This window comes from Tamandua tetradactyla, chromosome 6 (genome assembly GCF_023851605.1).
Source record: "Tamandua tetradactyla isolate mTamTet1 chromosome 6, mTamTet1.pri, whole genome shotgun sequence".
Lineage (NCBI taxonomy): Eukaryota > Metazoa > Chordata > Mammalia > Pilosa > Myrmecophagidae > Tamandua > Tamandua tetradactyla.
In genome coordinates this window covers 39225901-39249049 of record NC_135332.1, presented here as the reverse complement: position 1 = coordinate 39249049, position 23149 = coordinate 39225901, and the positions used below count along the sequence as shown (strand labels likewise).

The 23149-nt window shown below is 48.8% G+C and overlaps 1 protein-coding gene across 4 annotated transcripts; it reads right to left on the bottom strand.

Annotated features, from left to right (window-relative positions):
- Positions 1 to 1492: 1492 nt before the first annotated feature.
- LPO (lactoperoxidase) lies at positions 1493 to 21768 on the bottom strand. Of its 4 annotated transcripts, none has more exons than XM_077164908.1 (14): positions 21753 to 21768; positions 19726 to 19921; positions 16705 to 16868; positions 15688 to 15775; positions 12605 to 12771; positions 11332 to 11449; positions 10774 to 10903; positions 9881 to 10087; positions 8339 to 8663; positions 6575 to 6735; positions 4253 to 4505; positions 3233 to 3406; positions 2215 to 2452; positions 1493 to 1798 (listed from the first exon to the last, which is right to left on the bottom strand). In XM_077164908.1, exons 3-14 carry the CDS (start codon positions 16778 to 16780, stop codon positions 1591 to 1593), a joined length of 2145 nt encoding a protein of 714 aa, XP_077021023.1. In that variant the 5' UTR covers positions 16781 to 16868; positions 19726 to 19921; positions 21753 to 21768; the 3' UTR covers positions 1493 to 1590. The 4 variants fall into 4 exon arrangements, with proteins under 4 accessions (XP_077021023.1, XP_077021022.1, XP_077021021.1 ...); XM_077164907.1 differs by having other exon boundaries at positions 16705 to 16820; XM_077164906.1 differs by lacking the exon at positions 21753 to 21768 and having other exon boundaries at positions 16705 to 16782.
- Between the last annotated feature and the right edge of the window lie 1381 nt (positions 21769 to 23149).

Below are 23149 nucleotides of genomic sequence, written 5' to 3'. Positions count from 1 at the left end.
CCCAGCTGAGCAGAGCCGCCCACTTCCTTCCACCCACACTGTCCGGGAGAAGAGGAACTGGCCCACCAAGCCCCCTGCACTCACTTTCATTGCTTGGGCAAACGTTTGCTATGTGCTCACCCCACGGCAGGCCCGTGCCGGGTGCTGGGGACCAGAGGGGACAGAACACTGGCTTGCCCTCAGGAGGCTCACAGTCCAGTGGGAGGGCGAGAGCAGAGGTGTGGTGGGAAGGAGACCCTCCCCATGTGCCAGGGGCCCCTGGCTCCTTATCACCACAGCCTGGCACAGCCATTCTGAGGCCCTCAGGGCAGGAGACCCGTCCTCATTCCCAGGTTCACATGGAAGGGACAGTGACTGGCTGGGCAAAGGGAAGGAGCTTAGCCCCTGTTGTCTGAGTGGTGGATTTCCTCCTTCTGTCCTCCCTTCTTTCCCCGTATGGGGAAGGGACACCGGCAGTTGGACGCCCGCAGGTGTGCAGGCTGATGGCAGGGGCCCAAGAAATGTTTGGCCCTTCCCGTGATGAGCTTCAGGATGAACACTGCTTGTTCCCATTTCACTGATGAGGAGGGGGGTGCTCAAGGCAGTTAAAGGACTCATCCAAGGCCATGAAGAAGTGGGTGCCTGGGTCGGAGCTGCAGCCCCCATCTCCTGGGTCCCAGGCTCTCCCTAGGATGGCTGGTCTCCCCTCCACCCCCCTGCCGTCAAGCTTGGCTCACCCAGAGTCATTTTAAAATAAAAGCATTGCATGTGTGTTGACAAGGGATGTTCTGGAGCTGCCCACTCAGAAGACCTCGGAGGCCTATGGGCTCCACTGGAGGAGGGCATTTCCCAGAAGGGCGGCCACAGGGAAATCCAGGCTAGGTTTTGCTTCCTGTTTTATCTTTGGGCAACACCATCTATAATCTGTTCTGAAATCCCCTCTCTTGCTTCTCCAAACCCATTGCTTCTTTTCTCAGAAGCCCCTTGCCTTCCCCCTTTCTTTGAGAGCAATTTGAAATCCACCGAGCTGTGACCTCTCCCCTCCCTGGATTTCATCCCATGACTTCCTGGTGGTAAGCCTCACTGGACTGTCAGCATCAGGTGACTGGCTTCTGCAAGGGCACATCTTTAGTCAATCAACAAGTGTGTACTGAGCACCTACTGTTGTGCAAGGCATCATGCTGGGTGCCATGGGGGGGGCCCTGGGGGGGGTATGCGACACTCAGAAGCAGGCTGACAAGTCCCTGGCTCAAGTAGCTTACAGCCTATTGTGAGAGGACAGGAGAAAAGAAGGGAGCAAGGCTTGCTCAGGGACAGGACAGGTTCCATCCTGCACAGTAGGCTGGAAGGGCGTCTCTTGAGGCCTGCGTCTTGCCAGGAAGCGGGATCTCCACAGGCAGAGGAGATGGGGGTAGGGGTGGTGGGAGGGAGGGAGGGTGCACGGCCGGAAAGGGGGAGGGGGCTGCGCTTGGACTTGAGGCGAGGATAGAGAAAAGAAGGCGTGAGCCCGGGATGGGGTGCTCTCAGGGACTGGGTTATTGAACTTGCTTGAAATGGTATCATGGACCAAAGGGACGTTACAGTGTGGGAGGCTGCGGCGCCTCGGGCCCCCTAGTTCTCCACTGAGACCCAGGGTGAGAGGTCCAGCTCATCAATCGCTGAGCAATCCACAAAGTCCTGGGGGTAAGTGTTGGCCTGGAATGCGTCGCGGGGGACCTTGGTGATGTGGGTGTTGTCGCAGACGAGGCGCGAGAAGGACACTTTCTTCAGAGAATTTCGCTGCTCCTCGGTGAAGACCCCAGGGTTCTCCCACCAGAACCTGCAAAAGCAGAAGCAGGGTCTCTCCAAACAGCCCAGTTTGCTGGCCCCCCTCCAGCCTGCCACCGTGGGAATGTCCTCCCGAGGGTCCTTTGTTGACCTGCTGTTGATTCTGTTGGATGCAGCCTGGATTTCACCCTGTGGCGGCTTGTGTGTGTGTGTGTGTGTGTGGGGGGGGGGGGGTGTTGCTGATCACAGACCAGCAGGGGATATATACAGCCTTTGTCCCAATTCAGGAGGGCGGAGGGGCTAGCACCACTAAAGGGATGTTGAGACCAAGGAGGAAAGAGTCACTGGGAATGTGAAAAGGCCCCACCCCTGCTGAGGTCTGGAGTTGGCCCTCCCCAGGCCGTGAGGACACCCCCCCCCTCCAGAGAAAGGCTCCCCTGCCCCCTCCCTGACTGAGGTTACACTTGCCTGTCTCCATCGCGGGTCTGCTGGAACTGCTTGCCCAGGAGGCAGGCCAGGAGAGAGCCGACCCGGCCCCCCGACACCAAGGGCTCGGCAATGCCCCCCGTCCAGATGTCAATGTTGGCAGGCGTCCCGTAGAGCTCCAGCAGCTTCTCAGCCAGCCCCGGGTTCTCCAGCACAGCACCCAGCTCCTCCTTTGTCCGGGGCTGCGAGAGGTCACAGAAGCCTCTCCAGGAGTTGTACCCTAGGGTTAGAAAGCCAAGGATGTCTCATCCTGGGGGCTCCCTGCCCACATGTCCCTCCTTGGGGACACACCCCATCTTGCTCCATCAGCCCCAGAAAATCTGGGCTCCCAATCTTTTGGGCAGGAGAATAGTGATCCACTGTTCTATATCTTTGGCAGGTTATTCTTGAGAGAGCCAGGTTATGTGGGGCTAACCCTGGGTCCAGGCACGATTCTAAGTGCTGCACACATACTGCAAACCGAAGACTTAGGAATTTCCCGAGGTCAGATAACTAGTAAATGGCATAGCTAGAATCTGAACTCAGGCAATCTGGCTTTTAATTCATTAAGCTGCCTTTCATGGATGTGAAAGAAAGGCCCAACAGTCATTTCTTTCTTTCTGTTCTCATTCTCTTTAGCTTTTCTGGGCTTTCAAACTGGTTTTACACATTAGTTCTTGGACTCTTTTTCATTTGAGGCACTCCAGCAGAGTAGCAGATGTGTTCTCTCTCTCTCTCTCTTTTTTTTTTTACACGGGCAGGCACCGGGAATCGAATCCGGGTCCTCTGGCATGGCAGGCAAGCATTCTTGCCTGCTGAGCCACCATGGCCCACCCAGATGTATTCTTTTGTCTCTGCATTAGAGAGAAGGGTAAATTCCATTGCACAGACAAGCAATGTGCCTTTTACAAATCGGCCTCTCTGCCTTCTGTTTTAGAACTGATCAGATCCTCAGGGTTACAGCAGAGTCTTCAGGAGCCCCTAGAAAGTGGCTGCAAGGTCCCCAGGCTGGACCACTCACCAGGCTGCCCATGGTCCCGGGTCCGCTGGATGTTGATGGCAGCCAGGTCAAAACCATGGATCTTGTGAGTTGGCTGGAAAAGCTTGTTGCGCAGCTCTCCTGTCATCATTTTATTCTGACTCATCAGCTTGGACCTCTTGGCCAGCAGACCCCGCACCAGAGGGTCAATTCCACCTGCAAGGGATGCCATCTTGAGGGTGGGGGTAGGGTGGGGACATCTTCCATGGCTGGCCCTTCCCTCCACCAGGTGTTTTCTGAAGCCGACTGAACACCTCAGGCTGGAAGCAGGGAGGGAAAAGCACAGCGTATCCTGCAGGTGTGTTCAGGGACAGAGAGCGTCCAGCCCACCTGCCTTGGTGGTGGCAGAAAGGGGCATTCAGGTTATGATGTCATGAATAGGAGCGTCAGGAATTTTTTCACGTTCTAGGACTCAGCTCCTTCTCCTACCTACGTTCCTCTGAGGAGCATCACAGCCTGAGGAAGAGGTAGCATAAATCTTTAGGAAATGCCCCTGACTTGTCAGGCCTTAACTAAAGCCAGTTTCAGTGGAGCACAGCACAGGGTTAAAGGACTGATGGACCCAACCTTTTTGACACCTTCTCCTGGAGAATGGAAGCAGAGCAGAAAAGAGCAATTTATGTTCTAAGCCCATGGATTCTGTCTATAAGCATTAGAGAAGCCTAAGGCATGGAAGGAAAGAGGTAGGGAAATCCCAGTCACTTTAGAAATGAGGAGGAAAGAAGTACTAATGAGTAACATTTATTGACCACCTGGTGTGTGGCAGGAACCACTGTAGATCTTCTACACGTGTGTCCCACTTAATTTTCAGGACACCCTTGTGAGATAGGTACCATTAGTATTCCAGTTTTATAGATGAGGAGGCTGAGGCTCAGTGAGATGAATTCACTTGCCCAGCGTTACCCGGGAAGCGCATGGAGCCTGGCTTCCAAGCCCAGTTTCCCTATGAGCAGCCTGCAGAGTGGGAGAGCCAGGTGACAACGCTTCCCCGAAAGGACGTACCATCTGTGACCATCCTCCATGTGTTGAAGAAGAGGGTGTGCAGGGGGAGTTCAGGCTCCGGACCCCATGGCTGGTAATTCTCATCCAGGCGGGACACGGAGGAGGGGACCTCTAAGTGGCCAAAACGTAAAGCAAAGGTAAAGACGTTGGAAATTCGGGGATCCACAGATTCATTGTAGCCTTGGTATGGAGGGATCCACTTCCGCATCTCCTCACCCAGGACAATAGGCAGGTAGTCTCTAAAGGTGATAATCTGTGGGGAGAAACAAGGTGTGAGGAAAGGACAAGAGAAGGCTGAAAACTCTGCAGAATGAGGCGGGCACAGAACTGTGGCCAAGAGATAGGAGCAGTCAGAAACCCAGGAAAGCACATGCATAACATATGTGTCCAGTTCCTCCTTTCCACGACGTGGCAGACATGTCTAATTGAGCCTGGCATCTTCTCTGCTGAGAAAAGATCATGATTTGTTTCAACAGAGCTGCTACTAATCAGTCGTTTGAATTCGGCACTTGAGATGTACTGTCTTTGCCATCGGTGCTGTAAGTTTATGACCTTGATGCTAAAGTGACAGTCCTTGGGTGTCACTTGAACACATTGAGGCCGCGTTATCAGGCTTTTCTCCGGAGGCCAGGCCAAGAGGATTGAAGGAATAATGGGGAAGTTCATCCAATCTCTGGCTCCGAAGGAAATACTGTACCATGGAAAGCTCAGTTTCTGGTATTGTTTTACTCAAAACAACAAACTAATATAAATAGAGAAATTTGGGGGGAAAAAAGAAAATATGCCACCACATAACACAATATATTAATTTTTTATCCTTTCTAATTTTTGTCTCTGTGATATATGTCTTCATGTAGTTATAGTTTAGAGAATGCACAGTTTGCATTCGCTTTTTTTAGTTCCCGTTTGTCACATTTCTACCAGTTTTCACAGTTGTCATTTTAAATGTGCATAATATTCTGGTGTTCTCGTACTGTTTTGCACTCAGGTTGTTTCCATTTGTTGGGCAGGATAAATGGTGGGGATGCCATCCTCTGAGCAGGGTATCTGCTCTTCAGGCCACGGCAGGCAGCAAGAGACAAAATCCTGCTCCTGACCTGTGGCACCAGACCAAGCTGGTCAGTCTGAATCTCTCCTCCAGGAATTCAGATTTTTGGACGTAGCTATTCTATATGGTTTTTGATGGTGCTTGATCTGAGGAGGCAGGTGGGACCACGTCATTTTCTACCATGCACAAAAAAAGCAGAGAAAACCTGTCTGCAGAAAGAGTGAAGAAGGAGGGGAAAGTCAAGAGAGGAGCAGAAAGGAGGTAGAGACGGAGTGAGAGTAAATGCCCTAATCCCACATGGTTCCCAGTCTCTGCCTCTAATTCCTGATGCTGCCCAACTACACTCCCTGCCTTGAGGGTTCCCTTTGACACATATGTAGGGTTGAGCCAAGACTGAACGTCTGAGACAGCCTGAATGGTTTTCCTTTTCTTTCTATTTCCACGAAACTTAACCCATACAATCTTTAGGCAGACATGTTTATTCTGTTGGATGATTTTCTACCAACAATATATTTATTTTTGCAATGGGCTTCTAGTTGCAGAGCAAGTGACGTAACTATTTTTCCCTGTTCTGCAACCAGAAGCCCATTGCAAAATATATATATATATATATATTTTTAAATTCACACATCTTTAATCATTAAGGAGAGCCATTTCCATTTATTTTTGTCCTCACCTCCCCCCCCCAGAATTCAACATTTATTTTTAAAAAATTGGGGCTCAGAAATCTCGCTGCTGGAGATGTTTGTACTATAATTATGCAAGATGCCCTGGAGGAGACTGGGTGAGGGGTGCATTTAAATGAAACAAAATGCTTCAAAATATATGTATATAGTTAATATCAATAAATCAACCTAGTTTATTAATCAGTCAACCAACTAGATCAATTGAGTGTGCCCATGACATGTGGCTTAGGTGTAGAGAATTATAAAGAAAGAGAATCAAATAAAAATAACCAAAATAACTGCTATGTGACAGTCTCAGGAAAGGCTGAGCCTGGGTTCCCAGTGATGGGACCAGGGCAGGCATGAGGAAGTGACCAACACATTAGCCCCTCTCCGAGGCTCAGAATCTGGGGATTTATTTTGGGACGGAAAAGCTGAAGAAACAAAAGAACGCGTCAATGGGAGAGAAGCCACAGGGTGAAGCCGTGGGGTGGGAGAGGGGGACGGAGGCAAGGAAAACAGAAGAGGCAGCCGGAGGTGTGGCCGCGAGCCCTGAGCCCAGAGCAGGAGCCGGGTGGAGTGTGAGGCAGCACTCCTGTCCCTCTGTACCTGCACGAAGGCTCCCAGGATTTTTCGGGCTTCCTGGTACAGCTTCTCTCCGTCCCACTGAGGGTTGAGTTTCTTTAGTTGCCCGGCCAGCCTGTTGTGCTCACGGAGAAAGAGGGTGTGGGACGTGGCCAGCAGGATGTGCTCGGAGGCTCGTGAATCACCTGAAAGCCCAGAAGGTGAGAAGGTGGGTACTCCTGGAAGGAACTTGCAGAAGGAATGATAGGGGCCCAGAGGGACTTCCAAACCTGTCCTTCCAGTTAAGGGAAGTCAGTGGACCAGGATGGCAGGTGAGGTGGGTGATGGGAGTCATAGGTTTGAACTCCGGCTCCACCACTTTTAGCTCTGTGACCTTGGGCAAGTTACTTAACATTTCTGAGCCTGTCTCTTTATCTGTGAAAATGGGGATCATAAGGCCAACCTCACAGGTAAGGGTTACAGGTGACATATTAAAAAATAAAACTTTGCTAATTATAATCTGCCCCCTAAGAAGGGCAGTACAAATAAATAAAGGGCTTTTCATTTTGTTGAGCACATTTGAAGGTTTAAGGAATGTAGATTTGAGAGCAGCGGCCTGGGCAGGTTGATTGCTCTGTTGTAATAAAGAGAGAAGAATTTGGAAATCGGGGGCTGTCTGGGAGTGAGGGGGAGAGGAGCAAGGATGGAAGAGGGGAACCAGTGAAATGGTGGAAGAACAGATATTCATAAGGTGACTTCTCCCTCTGTCCTCTAACCTTCAGGAAAGCCTATTAAAAATGCACAGAATGTTTGGTCTTAGGGGATATTTTTGTAAAAACAGGGAAAGTTTTGCATCTGGGTTGATATGGGATATGTATGGACAGAGAACCCAAGAGCTCTACCAAGAGACCCTGGCCCACAGCTGACTTCCGTCAGGTCAGGTGGGCAGGGGGTGGTCCACGAAGAGTGGATTTTTGGAGAACAGAGGACAGACTCCAGATGTCAATGTCAGAGAGGACGAAGGGGGAAGAGCCCCCGAAATGCACAGAATTAGGAGGGTTGTGTTCATCCTCAGGCTGTGTGAAGCTGGGGCTTTGTGCCAAGTTTACAAAAAGCCTTGCAAATACATATTCCTCTTAATCTAGAAATCCCTCCTCTAGGATATTATCTTAATACATTCACTGAAAACGAGCAAACAGATTTATAGACAAGGACATTGGCTACCTCAACAAAAAAATCAGAAAAATTAGAAATAACCTATAGGTCCCCAAATAGGACTGATAAAATAAATTATGGTAATACAACATGGAGTAACAGGTAGCCATTTGAAACCATGCAGTAAAGGGATGTTTAATGATATGGGATATACGTGAAAACATCAGGTTATAAAACATCATTTATGGTATGATTCCAATTATATAAAAAATGTAGAACTAGATGATAGAAAAAAATACTGAAAAGATATATATTAAAATGGTAACACTAATTATCTGCGGGTGGTGAAATTATGTGTGGTTTTAATTTTCATTTTCTTTATGCTTTTCTGGACGTCCTGAATTTTTTTTTGCAGTAAACACATGTTCTTAGATTCTGTATTCATCTGGGCCCTTCTGCCAGTCCTGGGCCAGTGCCAGGGGCAGTGGCAGCGTGGTGTGTGTTTTCACCGAAGGATGCTGAGAAAGGAGCGGTGCTCAGGCCTCCCTGGAAGCTGCCTGGGGACCATGTGAAGTGTCTGTGGCCTGCCTCTGCTCTCGGTCCCCAGGAGAGCCCCCTGGCCCTCGGACCCCTCGGCTCGTGGTGTAGACTCACCCGCCAGAAAGCAGGGCACGTGGGCAGTGGTGTTGATGAACTCGCAGGGGCTTGGCTTCTTGGTGTCAAAGGGCAGGTAGGGCAGCCCATGGTCCGAGATGTCCTGGTTGATGGCCATGAGGCCCAGGGGGCTGCTGAGGTTGCGCAGGCGGTGGGCCAGGCTCGGCTCAGAGCCATACACAAAGCTGGCGTCCAGGAAGGAGGTCAGAGCGTTGATCTGCTCTCTGGCCAGGGACTGGTAGGGCGGAGTGGGGCAGACAAACCCAGCTCGGAAGAAAGGCATGCACTTCCCTTGAGTCTTCACCTTGGGGTCTTGGGGCGGGAGCTGCGGAGAGATTGGGGGTGGGTAACTGGGCCCTGGAAACCAATGCCTGGGGCGAGGCTCGCTACAGCTGGCAAAGGCTCTGATGGCACCCTCTTGGAACCTGGCACCAGTCACCCCAGATGCCCCCTGCTGACACTACATATCCTGTGCCCCCCAATACCCGGAAGTTCATTACAACCTGCTGTGTACAAGGGCTCAGGAGAATCTTTCAGTCTATCACTGCCAGGGCTCAGAATTTTTGGTGGGGAGGGATTCTGAAATCCCTGGGCAGGGAACCAGGACATGAGATGGGAAAGGCTTTGTTAATCATTACTATTACTAACAGCTACAATTTTGGGGGGTGGCGCGGGGCGAAGTGCATGGTTCCAGAAACGAAAGCTACAATTATTTTTGGACCTACTATGTGTCAAGCATTATGCATACTTTATTAGGCTTTGGTCCTCACACAACCCTGTAAGGTAGACAATTCAGTCCCATTTTACAGGTGAGAAAGCTGAGGCCCAAAAAGGTTGAGTAACTTTTCCAAGGATTTACAAACTAGGAGGGAAAGATGTGGGATTCAGATCCAGATTAGCCACATTCCAAAGCCCATGTTCTTTCCACCTCAGCACACAGCCTTGCTTTATTGTGTGTATGGATTATTAACTCTCTAGCGATAAAATCCATGAATAATAAGAAAAGATGCACATTGAGAGTTCCTCTCCTTGTGGAAACTCCTGCAAATTCCTACTGGCTCATGTGGACTCATCCATTGAGTTTCAGCCCCGTTTAGGAGTAAGACCACACGATGACTTAGATCAATGGTCCAGAGACTTCACTGACTCTCCCAGAGATCTTGGTAAGATGTACATTCTGTTTCCCAACGTCTGCGGTGGGGCTTGACGTTTCATATTTCTAATAAGCCCCTAGGTGAGGCCAAGGCTGCTGGGCTAGGGACTTATAGAACCCTCTGTAGAACTTCTCTATTTCCTTCTAAGTGGTAAGTCCTTTCCCCACACTGCTCTTTGACCTTGAGGTCAGAACAGTGTTTTATTCACCTTTGGATCCCCAGTGCTTTAGTGCACTCCTGGCACTGATGAAATGGATAAGTGATTAAATGAACGTAATAGGCCTGGGGAGATTCAAAATCAACCAAGAGAACCTGGCTGATGAGCTGGGAATGTCTACCACGTCACCCTAGGCAAGGGGCTTGTCCAGGGACTTCCACCGAAGCCTACCATGATGGGGAAACAGTTGCCTCCCTGGAGGCAGCGCTCTTCACACTGGGCTTTGGAGTACTCGCTACTGCCCAGCTCGGTGTCGGGTGCGAAGTCCATGTCGTGGTCCACGATTTGACCCCACTGCATGAAGAGCAGAGACCTGTTCTGATCCAGGACACCCTCTTCACTCAGATAGCTGACAACCTGGTTGGACACCTCGCGGGCCTACAGGTCGAGAGAGAGGGAGAGGACAGGAGGAAAAGGTGCTTTGAGGATTCCGATTCAACTACAGTCCACTGACTACCTACAATGCAACTAGCATATTTCATCCCCAGGATGTGGGTGGCATGACCACACATTGTAGATGAGGAGACTGGGTCCTAAAGAAGTTCTCTAAGATCCTGCAGCTGTGAGGGGGTAGAGGTAAGAGTGAATCCAAGGCCAGTGCTCTTTTCACTTTGGAGAGGGAAACAAGGACAGGCTTCCTCTGAAGCAGTGCCAAGCCGGTGCCAGGCGTCCAAGAGGAGAGGGGCTCTGGATGGGGCTGCCAACTCAGATGAGGCCAACAGACAGGCCCTCCAGGAAAACAACAGCTGATGCACTCCAGGGGCAGGAGTAGGGTAAGTGAGCACAGGATGGGGCAGGGAACCCATCTGTCCGGGGGACCCCAGGGTATCTCGCCTGCCGGTGCGCCCACCACGAGGCCGGGCTCCAGGCTCAGAGCTCTGCTGCCCTCCAGTGGCGTTTGGGGGGAACGGCCGGGGGACAAGCGCTAATCTCCCTCTCTCCTTAATGCTGCTCCTTCGCCCATCCCTCCGTCCTCTCGCCGACTTAGTCTTCCTTTCTGGGTGTGCCTGGGTAGTGCATTACCTTCCCTCTGACTCCCATCCTTCACCCCACCCCGCGCTCACCAGCGGGAGAGGGAAGCCGTTCCGCGTCTTGCCGGGCGTCCACCCGAAGGGGAGGGACAGCCCGTCCTCGTACTCGGCGGGCAGCCAGCGCGCCAGCGCCCTGTTGGCGGCGCCCAGCGCAGGGTTCCTCCTGAAACCCAGCAGACCCTCCCTCAGCCTCGGCGGTTCCGCCTCGGGGTTGGCTGCTCCGCGGCGCCCCCAGAGGCCCTGAGGTTCCAAAGCACAGGATCCCACGGAAGGACCAAGCGGCTCTGCCCGAGGGAGAGGGGAGGGGAGGACGCGCCTCTCCAACGCGGGCTTCTGAATTACCCCACGCGCCCCAGGCACCCGGGGCCCCTGGGGAAGGCGCGGCTTCCAGCCACACACCGCCGTCTCACAGGAGACGGCTGGGGACGCGGACTCTTGAGAAGGTAAGTGGGGACGTTGGGGGGAAAGTCCGGGAGGGTAAGGAGGTGGGAACCCTGCGGGGAATGTCCAAGCAGCAAAGGCCCTGGCTGCTCTGGGCAGGTGGGCCGGGCCTGGTACTGGGAGTGCCCAACCCCCACCCTGCCCAGTCACCTGTTATTGCAGTCCCCAGTGATGGTGCGGTAAGGGCTTTTCTGGTGGCACTGCACCACAGCAGGGACGGAACCACAGCCCACCTCTCGACAGAGTGAAGCCAAGTCCAGGCTTGGGTCTGAAACAGAAGGAACCAAAGGGGCTGAGTTCCTCCTGAGGGACTGGAGGGGGGCAGGAAGCTGAAACCAGGGGTGCCCTTATATTTTTTGGAATACTTTCTATGTTCTAACTAAACATGTCTCCGCTGGTTTTTCATATAATTCTGACAACTCATTAAGGGAAGAATTTTTATTTCTATTTTACAGATAAGAAACTGAGATCATGGTGCTCAAGGGAATTGCCTGAAGCCACACAACTAGTGAGGAACTGCCAGTGTCTCCAGAATTACTAGTGATTCTTTGCCTGTTTCATTTGAACAAATTTCTCTTTTGGAATTTTCATTAAAATACCTCTGGGGCATTAAGCACATATTAGTATGAGTTAGTTAAGATTGCTTTTCTTCGGAAGCATCATTGACATCAAAAGTGCTGAGCATACAGGAATCTATATAGAAAAGCTGTTGGGAAGTGATGGGTAATTTTTAAGCTCTGGGCAGGGTTGTCCTGGCAGGAGTAACAGGATGGGGGGCTTTAGGCACAGACGGTGATGCAGGCAGAGTAGAGAGAGCTGCCAACTTCCTAAGGCAGCCCATGGTCCAGCCTGGTGTCTGCAATGAGACAGAGGCCAGGGGATTTGGCTCTCTGGGGGCTTCTTTAGGGGAACCTTCTGTGAAAGTTGGCAGATGCAGAGTTCCAGCCCTGGCACCTCTTGAGTCTCAGAGCCAAGGTGCTGCCTTGTCTCAGTTTCCTTCTTTTGGAGCTTGGGAATTTGCCCAAGTCTGAGACCAGGTATCTTCTCCACTTGATGTTTTGTCTAGGAAGCACCTACAGCCTCTTCCTCATGAGGACCAAATGCCTTCCTTCATGATCCCAGGAGTTGTGACATTTGACTGGGGTGTGGGAGGCTGGAGGAGGCCATAGCCAAGCCATCAGTTCATTGTTTCTGCCCTGAGATGCCCAGAACAGGACGGGAATCTCATTTCCTGAGACATAATCCCAGTAAATCCCCTGACGCGGGTGGCTTACATGTACTTTCCACTGACGGAAGTGGCAACACTGTGGTTTGAGACAGGGAGCCCATGGCAACCTTACAGATGGTAATATACAAAGGCGACTAAAGCCCCCTCTTTAGGAGCTCACAGTGTGACCTTGCTGGGCCAGTGGGTTTTCTGTACCTGTGATGTTGACGTTGGCCAGGGACATGCTGTGTCGCAGTCTCTTTAAGACCTCCTCCCACACCTGCCCCAATCGGATGGCCATGCGTGTCCAGCCTTTGGCATGCTTGAGGTATTGCGAGAGGTGTCGGGTGCTGGGCGCCTCGGAGCTCAAGGCCATCTTCAGCCTACAGTGGAGGGCAATGAGGAAGTTATGTCAGGGCTCCTTGGGCTCTGATCCCATAGCAGGGAGCTGGCAGCCCACCCAGGGGAGCGAGATGCTGTGTGCACAGGGAGGGGCCGGCTGGGGGCGGGGACAGCAGGAAGGAGCTAACACTACCTGTGCTCTCAGGACCTTTTCTTCATTTCTGTTGTAATGTCTCTGGAAAATCTCCTCTGGGAGGAGGAAGCTACCGTTGTGTCTTTAAGCTTTGTTAGGTATGGTGCTGAAGACAAGTAGAGGGTATGAGTGCTTCCTGGATCCAAATCAGAGGGTGGCGGCTGGGCTGGGTGCTACTGGGGGGACTTTAAAAATACACAGGTCCCAGGCTTTACTAATGCAGCCTCGGGAACCCTGACATGGAGCTGGCACCTCATAGAGACTCGTGGGCGTAATCTAGGAATAAGGTGCTTATGGGCCTTTGGTTTTGCTCATGAAAACATTCTTTCCTGCATCTGGCCTAAAATTAGTGTGGAATTTGTTTAGAGGTGGCACAGGTTGGCCCTGGGGGCCATAGCACCAGCCAACTGCTGCCCATAGCACAAGCGAGACGTCCAACATTTTTATTCCTTAATTTCCCATTGTAAAATGTGAAACCAAAAACCCTTCCACTAAGAAGTTTGTGATAAGACAGATGACCGAGGGCAAGGTGGTATCAGAAAAGTCCTACTGTGAGAACTTTCTATCCCTTCACTGTGCCTCAGTTTCCTCATGTGTGAAAGGAGGGGCTTCTGTGAGGTACCTATGGCTCTAAGACTTTGGACGTGGCTTGAAATTCTCACAAAAGCCAACCCTGCTTTGGGCACAATTCACTGGCTTCCACACCTGACCTGTCATTACACAGGCTGTTAATTTTATTTTAAAGTGTTCGAGGCCTCAGTGTCTCATACTCAGGAGCTACACAGGTCAAGTGGGGCAGCCACAAGGATTCTCCTGTGATTGGGCTCTAATCACCAGGCCAACTGACCACCTCCTAATCCCCTACTCCCCCTACCCCCTCGATAAAAAAAGACCCCAAGAAAACAAGTTACACTGCTTTTTTTTTTTTGCCGCTATTGCAAGAGACAATATGGCCTGGTAGCCTGGACTGCTGCACTGTCCCATCTGGTACAGTTGAGATTGAAATTCATTAAATTTAAGTAAAATTTCAAATTCATTCCCTCGGTTGCACTAACCACATTTCAAGTACTCTATAGCCACCTATGACTAGTGGCTACTGTATTTATTGAACGGCGCAGAGGTAGAACATTTCCACCACTGCAGAAAGTTCTATTGTGCGGCTTTTGTTCTATCCCCCACCTTGGAGGTCTAAAAGGATTGAAGTTCAGGAGAGAGATTTTTCTCTTGGGGAGGGTTGCCGACACACTGGGCGTCTCCTACCCCCACTGGGGGACTGCCCCTTGGCATTAGTTCTAGGGACAAGGGCCATGAGAGCATCACTTAAGGGGAGGGCTTTTGCCTGTGCGCCTTGAAGTCTTGGCTGGTGCTCGACACCTGCCTAAAACCCTGAAGGAAAGAAGTGGTGGCTGGAGCTGTGAGCCTGACAGCAGAGGAGAGGTGGGGCAGCTCCGGGCACAAAACCACACACCCGTCATCAGTCTCCTGGGGCGAGCCAAAGGAGACCTGGCCCAAGAGGGTGTTGAGAGGGGTGAGGGTCAGAGCTGTAAGCAGCTGGCTTCTGCGGGTCATGGGGTGGACAGCAGAATCTCTGGGAGACCATAAAAGCACCCATGGAGAGAAAGACCTGTGGCCCCTGCTGGGACTGCGTTGCCCAGATGGGTCTGCTCTTGCCGTCCCTGATCTCTCCCCCTTCCCCGGCTGAAGCTGAAGGAGTCCAGGAAAGAGAAAAGCAGGGGACTGTGCCCCCTCCCTCACCACAGGCCTCAAGCCATTCTGAGCTGAGAGGGGGGAGAAGCTTTGAGTCCTTATGCTGACATACTAATTTCTGAAATGATGTTCTTGGGACTAGAAGTGACCAGAGCGCATCTCATCATCTAAAAGGCACCAACAAAATTATGGAGCTGCTTGAGAGTTCATTCAAGGGCCAAGGAGGAATGAAGCCACAGGTCTGGTGTAAAGAGACCATGAGAGGAAAGAATACGACAGTTTTCTTCTCAGTACAATGGTTACTCTTGCTCTGTGTCCGCCTCTCACTAGAACGTGGACTCCGGGAGGGCAGGGGCCTATATTGGTTTTTGTAGTCATCTCAGCACCTACACCTGGGACCTTCTCCAGTCATTGCTTTCAGGCAATTGGAGCTGCTTTGCCTGCAGGTGCCCGGGAGCGACAGAAGGCCGGCTGCACCTTCCCGCGCCCACCTGCAGCCAGGTGATGACATTTCTCCAAGGTAGAACAGACTCTGAGGTGCAACTTGCACTCCAGATCTCCCTGTGGGGTCAGGCTGAGGCAAGACTTCTCCCTAAACCACCCCCTTGCTGGCTTCCTCCCTTGCCCTCTCCTCCCCTCCCTCCTTACAGCTCCTGAGAGAGTTACCTGCCAAAGAAGCCAGGTCTCAGGAACCCGCCCGAAGTCAGTAGGCATCAGCAGCAGTGGAGTGAGTGAAGAACTTGTACCTAGAGGCTTTCTGGGACCCCTGAATGCATGACCCAGGGAAGCATTTGACCCCGAGGAAGAAAAGTCCTTCCTGTGGACTTAGATTAGATGTTCTCTCAAGGTAATTTACAGGCTGAGGATTTTAGGAGTTATGGGCTGTTGCTCCTACTTGCCACGTACTTGGGGGTCGAAGAGCAAGTGAGACGATGCCTTTAGCTCCCTGATTTGTCAGAGCTGGCCTAGACATGCAGGAAGACTGCAAAAGGAAGTGTGTGTGTGTATGTGTGTGTGTGTGTGTGTGTGTGTGTGTGTGCGCGCGCGCCCCACATACCTGGTTCGGGAATCCAGGAAGGCCTTGTTGACCTGGACCTTGGCTTGGCTCACAGTGTAAGCGACGGCAGCAGCTCTGGCTGGCTGTGCTGGGAGGGGGAGGAGCAGGGAGCAGGATGGCAAACACAACACCTTGAAGATGCCCTCTGCCTCCATCTCCTTCTTTCTTGGCCATTACCCCCACTCCCTCACATCTGAGAAGGCAGAAGATTAGGATTAGGACCTTTGCATAAGTCCCATTGTTCAAGAGGGAAAAAGTACAGAATGGGGAGCAGACCCTCTGTCTTCAATAAGATGCCAAAATTGCCCTCCCCAATTCCACGAGAAGACCCCAGTGATGGGTGTAAGAAAGCTGGCTTGGCTATTGGGCTGAGAGGATTTTTCTGGTTCCTGGTGGTTCCTGGTGGTTCCTGGGCCCTTAAGCAAGTCCATCAAAGAACATAGCTAATCACCAGGGCCCTGAAGCAGGGAAGGGGATGTTGTGATGGCAGAGGTGGGGTTCCCATGTTCACTCGTATGGGGGTCTGGAGCATGGGTGGGACACATGCTATGAACAAGGGGCATGTAATGAATTGAACACTGTCCCCCCAATTCGTGGCAATTTATAATCTCAGAACGTGACCTTATTTGGCAATAGGGTCTTTGCAGATGTAATTAGTTATGTTAGGATGAGGTCATTCATATTGGATAAGGGTGGGCCCTAAATCCAATGACTGGGGTCCTTACAAGAAGAGGAGAGGACACACAGAGACACCTACAGAGGAGAAGGCCATGAGAAGACAGAGGCAGAGACTGGAGTAAGGCAGCTAAGAGCTAAGGTGCTGGAGCTACTGGAAGCGAGGACGAGGCAAGGAAGGACTCTTCCTCAAGCCTTCAGGGAGTGTGTCGCTTGCAACACCTTGATTTGGGGCTTTGGGCCTCTGAACTGTGAGAGAATAAATTTCTGTTGTTTTAAGCCATCCTGTTGATGGTAATATGTTACAGCCACCCTAGGAAACTAGTGCAGGGAGATACTTACCATTCGTGGCATACTCTGCAGACTGGAACAGGGCCAAGGATGCCAGGAGGGCTGGGAGCTGGAAAAGGACCCTCATCGCTAAAACGAGACCCAGAATCCTATTTGGCAACCTTTCCCTGGTGGTGAAGAGGATGGTGAAGCAGCGAAAGGGAACACCAAACACCCTGATATTGAAACAGAGAAACTACACAAACTATCTGCTAAGTGTCCAGGCTGCTACTAGGTACTGGAAGAGATGTAATAAGATACGGGAGGCAGGGAAGAAATGCAAGCTTTGGAAACAGGAGGCCCTGGATCATAGTTCTGCATTTGTTCTAACTAGCTCTGTGACCTTAGGCAGGTTACTCAACCTTTCTGGGTCACTTGCCTGCTGAGTGAGGGGTTCAGACCAAGTGATCATGATGTCCAACTCTGACCTCCTGTGATTCTTTGGATGACTAATGTATTCATAATAAGTAAAAAATAAAAGGTAAAAGGTTAGTCTGTGAAAAAAAAGGCATCATCTGAGATAGACAGAGGGAAAAACAAATCATAGCCAAAGAAATGAAGGTTCAAAAATGAACAGGAAACAAAACTTAGCTACTCATTTGTCTTCTCCTCTCCCTTTGGAGTACCTTCATGTTTTTCTCACTGGTAAGTGGAAGAGGGGATGGACTTCAAAGTCAAAGCTAAATTACCTTCTGTGTCTTGGTTGATTTTCCTAATCTGTGTGAAGGAAGGGTGAGGGACAGAAAGCAGAGCCAGGCAATACACAGTCATGCAACTGTGAAAGGATGTTCAAGAAATCCTTGAGGGATGCTCTCTACAGCTAGAGCCAAGCAGGGCAAAGGGCAGAGGACATGGGGCTTCAGAGTGTGAAACTAAAGCATGTCAGCTTCTGTAATGTTTATGTGATGTTTGGATATTTACCCACGTTCTTATCATCATGGTCAGTGCAGAAACCATTTCTCAAAGCCTGGAGCTTTCCCTATCTAAGGACAGAACTACAGCCTCTGTGCCTGCCAGGCTGTTCCACCATCTCATGCCTCTACTCGTGTTCTTCCCTATGCCTAGAATGCCTTCCCTGTTGATAAACTCCTATTCATCCTTCAAAGCCCAGGCAAATGCTACTTTCTCTGTGAAATTTATCAGATTTCCCCAGGAAAATTAGGTCACTCCTTTTTCTGTTTTCTCAAAGCACTTTGTTCATATCTCATATTACTGTTTTCATGTTTGTTCTCCCTATCAGTCCCTGAGTTCCTCAAGGGCTGTGTTTTATTTGTTTCTGTTTTCCCAGCTCCCAAACACAGTGCTGGTACATAATAGGTGTTGGTTACATGCTGGGTGAATAGAACTCCTTGTGTAAAGACACACAGCATCTGGAAGTCAGAAGATGGAGAGGGTGGTGACGGTCCCTTAGCAGGTTTCTCACACTTTAATGTACCTACTAACAACCTGGCGATCTTGTTAAATGCAGATTCTGACTCAGTAGGTCTGAAATGGGGCCCAAGACTGAATTTCCAACAAGCTCCCAGGTCATGCAGATGCTGCTGATGTGTGGACCACATTAACTACTGAGGCCTTCCAAGGCTTGACTCTCAGTCTTGCCTGAGCAGTCACCAGGGAGGCTACAAGAAGGCCAGAGAAAGAAAGCGTCAGCGGGATTCTTCTCCATGAATGGAGAGGGCTTGGTGGAATGAGCAAATAGGACAGTGAACAAACACCCCGTCATGACAAAGAACACTCTATTTAATCTTTTGAGCATCTCCAGGATCAAGAGGAGAATGGAGAGGAGATGGCTCTTACAAGCCCTCTATAGCATAAATGAACGTTCACCTTAGCCACCGGGTTTGGGATATAAAAAAACAATATGATTCAACCACTCCATTCTCCCCAGATGAAGCCCATCCAATACTGCTGCAATGCATTTACCCTTTGAGGGTCTGCGTCCACGGGGCATTTAATACACTGGAGACTAGAAATTCAGGACTAACTAGATATTCAAACCTGCTGCAGAGGGTAGGCAGGTGACCTTGGAAATGAGATGGAGACCTGAGAGCCCTGGCTTAGGGACCCCTTACCACTACAAAATTCCACCTTAATGGAGAGGTCATGTGAAATCACAGCTGTCTCAAGCTTGCCACACGGAGCATCAGTTCCTACCTTCCCCCGACACTCATTGCAACCGTAGACTTGTGCTATTGCTTTCCTAGGCCTCAGTCTCTAAACACTGGATAAGAGATATCTATGGCCGCCTCTAGCCCTAAGAGTCCATGATAATGTGACTTAGTTTTCAGGTGCAGAAAAGCCTTCTTGACCCACAATGATTTTTTTTCTAATGTATTTAAATTGTTTTATTCCTGTACCATACAAATCCATCCTAAATGTACAATCAATGGCTCTTGGTATAATCGCATAGTTATGCATTCACCACAGTCAATATGAGAACATTCTCATTTCTTTTGAAAAAACAAACAACATAAACCAACAAAAATCCCATATCCCTCAAATACCCTATTATGGACATTCAGCTTTAGTACAGTGTCTTTTTTACAATTAATGAAAGGATGTTACAATGTTACTGTTAATTATAGCCTTTAGTTTTGCATTAATTGTATTTTTCTCATATACCACCCTATTATTAACACCTTGAAACAGTGATGTACGTGTGCTGTAGTTCATGTGAGGACTTTCTTATATTTATACAATTAAACCATCGTCATTCACTCTAAATTTTGCTAAGTTACACAGTCTAGCTTTCCTTCTGGTGACATACACGCCTCTAGCCTTCCACTTTCAACTGTACTCACACTCAGCTTTGTTACACTTAAAGTATTGTGCTACCGTCACACAGTTTGCCCCACAGTGATTTTAATCATATTCTCTCTTAAACCCAACAGAGATGAACCCACAAAATCTGGCACCAGAAAATGCCCAATGAAGACAAGTCCAGATCCAGTACTGAGATTTCTGAGAAGATTTTAGGAAATGTCATCATGAACTTCATAGAAACCAGGAAAGACAAAAGTTAATGTGTCTTACCTCCAGTTGCTGTGGCCTCCCGTGGCAGCCAGAGGAGTTGCTTTCCTTGCAGAAGCTGGTCTTTTATACCTTCTGGCAAGAATCTATTTCTGGGAAAGGCCCAGAAGGAAAGATTTTGAGGGGTTGATGTGACTTGGAGGAGACGCTCAGGCTCGGCAGGAAACACCTAGTGACTCCAGGCAGATGCACGAGGAAACTGCAGAATAACAGGGATAAGATGATGCAATATTGGTGACTCTAGGTGAAATTCCCCTTGTTCCCATTTTTCAGGTTAAAATACGCAGTTCTGCTCCAGTCAAGGAAAGCAAAATTCCAAGCCCAGAGCACACTTGTTTCTCCCAAGCCCTTAATGGGATCTGAATGGCTCTTAAAATTAGGAATGATTAAATGGACTCTCTTCTCCATTCATTTATTCACTGCCTTCTGATTCCTCCTTTACCTTTCATCCAATACATTGTGGTTTTAAAGTGATTAAAACATTTTTTTCTCTAAAAATCTCAAAATATTGACTTTTTTGGCCACCAGAGAGATCAACTTATCAGGATGGTGGGTTCCAGTCCCTATCTCTGTTGCTCACCCAATCTATGACTTTGGGTGAGTTGCATCTGGGTGTCTCAGATTTTCTAGATGTGAAATCAATGGTTGGGTGGTGCAATGGTGGCTCAGTGGCAGAACTCTCGTCGGTCATGCCAGAGACCGGGTTTGATTCTGGGAGCCTGCCCATGCCAAAAAAAAAAAAAAAAAAATCAATGGTTGGTTGGATTGGGTGATAGCTATGATTTTATGACTTTATGGCTACTCTATAAAATCATGGCTACTTCATGATTAAAACATCGATTTCTTGAAAATTATTGATTTAAAACCCAAGTATAATGTTATACCATTCCTACCTCGATGACTTTGAAGCATTCAGATCCACTAGATCCATATTTTTGGAAGGAAACAGGAAGATTCAGAGAAGAAATTCACAAAAATGTATTTCACAATTTAAAGCATAAGCTTCTCTATGAAGTTATGCTTTGAGTCGAAAACACTGAGGAACTGTCAGATATCATCAACCAAAAATTAACCCCCCTGATTTACCTTCAAAAAAAGTGATATACCTTTTCTCCAGCTGATGTACTATAACTAAAAGCTGCTTCTCTTGTGATGAGTCACGACAACTGAGCTAAGTGTCTCAGAAGAAGGCAGCCTGAGGGATATCAGGCTCTTCTTGTTTTCTTTGAAATACATTTCGACTCCATAACCAAGCATTTGTTTTTCTCTGTCTGATCATTCCATGAACTCAAGGTGCTTACATACAGGTTTCATGTTTTATAGGTGCATGAAGCTGCATCTTTAGATGGATCTTAGCTTACTTGGCTCCAAATGATTTCAAGATTGAACTTCCTTCTAGAACACCGAATGAAATAACTTTGCCTTTCTAGATATAATACCCAGTGAACTACTGGAGTTAGTATAACAGCAAAGTGCAGGTCTGACTGTCACTGCGTCTTCATTATGTTATGACAGGATGTGATATGTCTTGACCTTATTGTGATGGGCAGGGATGGATTCTGGTGTGGTCCTTCCTTTGATCTTGGCCTGATGCATATTGGAGGCAGTCACAGTGGGCATGTCCCTGTCCTATGGCTAATTTGTATATTTAGAGCTTTTACTAACATGTGATGACATTGTTTCATGGGCTTATCTCAGCCCAGTCAGATCTATTGAGCACCATTAGATGATTGTTAGAGGATGACAAATTGGCCTGAGAAAAAGAGACTGAAAGGCAGAAAGTCCAGTAGAAAGCAAAAATGGCCAACAGCTTCCCATATGTTAGCACATAGCTTCCAAGATATTTTTGCAATAGCAGCAACAGCAGGGAATGCTCAGCGAAAATAAGGCCCATCGCTTACACAAGGAAGACACACACACACACACACACACACACACACACACACACACACACTTTCCAGGAGGCCTGGCCAGTCCCTTTCTTGGCTGGCTGTTTTCATCCATTGCCCATCATTTTGTCCATTACACACCTGAGAAGGTCATTCTTTTCTTTCCTGGCTGAAGCTCATTTCCTCTTGTTCATTGTCCAGAACACCAAACAATTATTCTTCTTGTCCAGGGATGGTTCCATATCTCAATGTTTATCCACCTTGGGACTGTTCTATTTGTTCTACCTTAGAGAAGGGAGAAACAGAGTGCTTGGGTGAAAGCCATCCCTCAAGATGTCCAAACTTCTCTAAATGGCTTCCTTGAGCAACACAGGCTCTTTTATGGGGTGGGAAAATTACCAGGCAGTCCCCTTAAGAGGGAGGAAGGATTTTTGAAAGAGAAATGAAAGTCAAGTATGCTTTGTGTGTCTCTTTCAGCAGACAGGAAGAGGCTTGGTTGTATTCTCTAAGTTTTTAGTGAGAGGATCCAACAGTTGTTTAGTAGCTTACGAGATGGGGATGACACAAGGCTTCTGAGTGGCAAACCAAGGATTGATGAGTTTTCTCCAGCTAGCCACAGCATGTTGGTATCAGTAGGTATGTGTCTTTGTTTAGAATCTCCCAGGAAGCACCCTGATTGGGCAGGCAGAATGCTGTGCCTACCCTATCTTCATTATATGAAAATCCTTTTCTTAGTTAAGGCCATTCTCCTGTTTCCTATCAATTGTTCCATCTAGTTCCTTCTTTCTTTGTCTCCCTCAAATATCCACTGGGCACCTAGTGTTATATGCTTCCTATTTTCCCTTTTCTTATTCCCAATCCTCTCTATGCCCAGTTAGCATGCAAATATGAGTTTTCATAAACTTGCTGTATACAAAAAAGTTGTCATATGGGCTGGGAAAGGGGTCAACTGTCAGAGTTCAGCCAAGACAGTTTGAAATTTATTTATTATTTCAAAATAAATCTAGAGATGACCATGGGTAGAAATGAGGAAATAGGCCAACTATTCTGATAAGTAGACACAGAATTGTATCTAAAACAATCTTGAGTTATTATCAAGTGAGGACTGCTGATGAGATATGTGTTGTTGTAAATCCATAGAAAATACATTTTTCCAATAAAATGCTTTCTGTTTCTCAAGCAAGCATGTGTGTGCACACACACAGGTATAACTTGACAAGTAGAAATGCAGGGAGCACTGGGTTAAGACTCAGCAAACTGGGTTCCAGTCCTAGCCTGCTAATTGCTGGCCACGTGACCTCGGGCAAGTCACTCTTCATTTGGAGGCCTCTGTTTCTTTATTGTAAAGAGCAATAATTTTCCACTAAATAATTAAAGTAGTTCCCTTGGGTTGTGATGTTTAGGATTCTGTTGTGAATCATCAAATCTAGTAGGTTTTAGTCCCTGTTTACTTCTGTCCCCATTGTGCAATATTTTATAAATCATATCTTCAAGTTCTCTTTATTGATTCTAAACAGGTATTAGGATCCTATGCTATT

What these genes read in the sequence shown, in the direction of transcription:
- LPO (XM_077164908.1), bottom strand. Translation starts at nt 16,780, where the DNA reads ATGAGGGTCCTTTTCCAGCTCCCAGCCCTCCTGGCATCCTTGGCCCTG. An exon ending in TTCCTGGATTCCCGAACCAG is followed by an intron (nt 12,772 to 15,687) that starts GTATGTGGGGCG and finishes CCTCCACTGTAG; the next exon opens with GCTGAAGATGGCCTTGAGCT. An exon ending in CCGGGACCATGGGCAGCCTG is followed by an intron (nt 2,453 to 3,232) that starts GTGAGTGGTCCA and finishes TTCTAACCCTAG; the next exon opens with GGTACAACTCCTGGAGAGGC.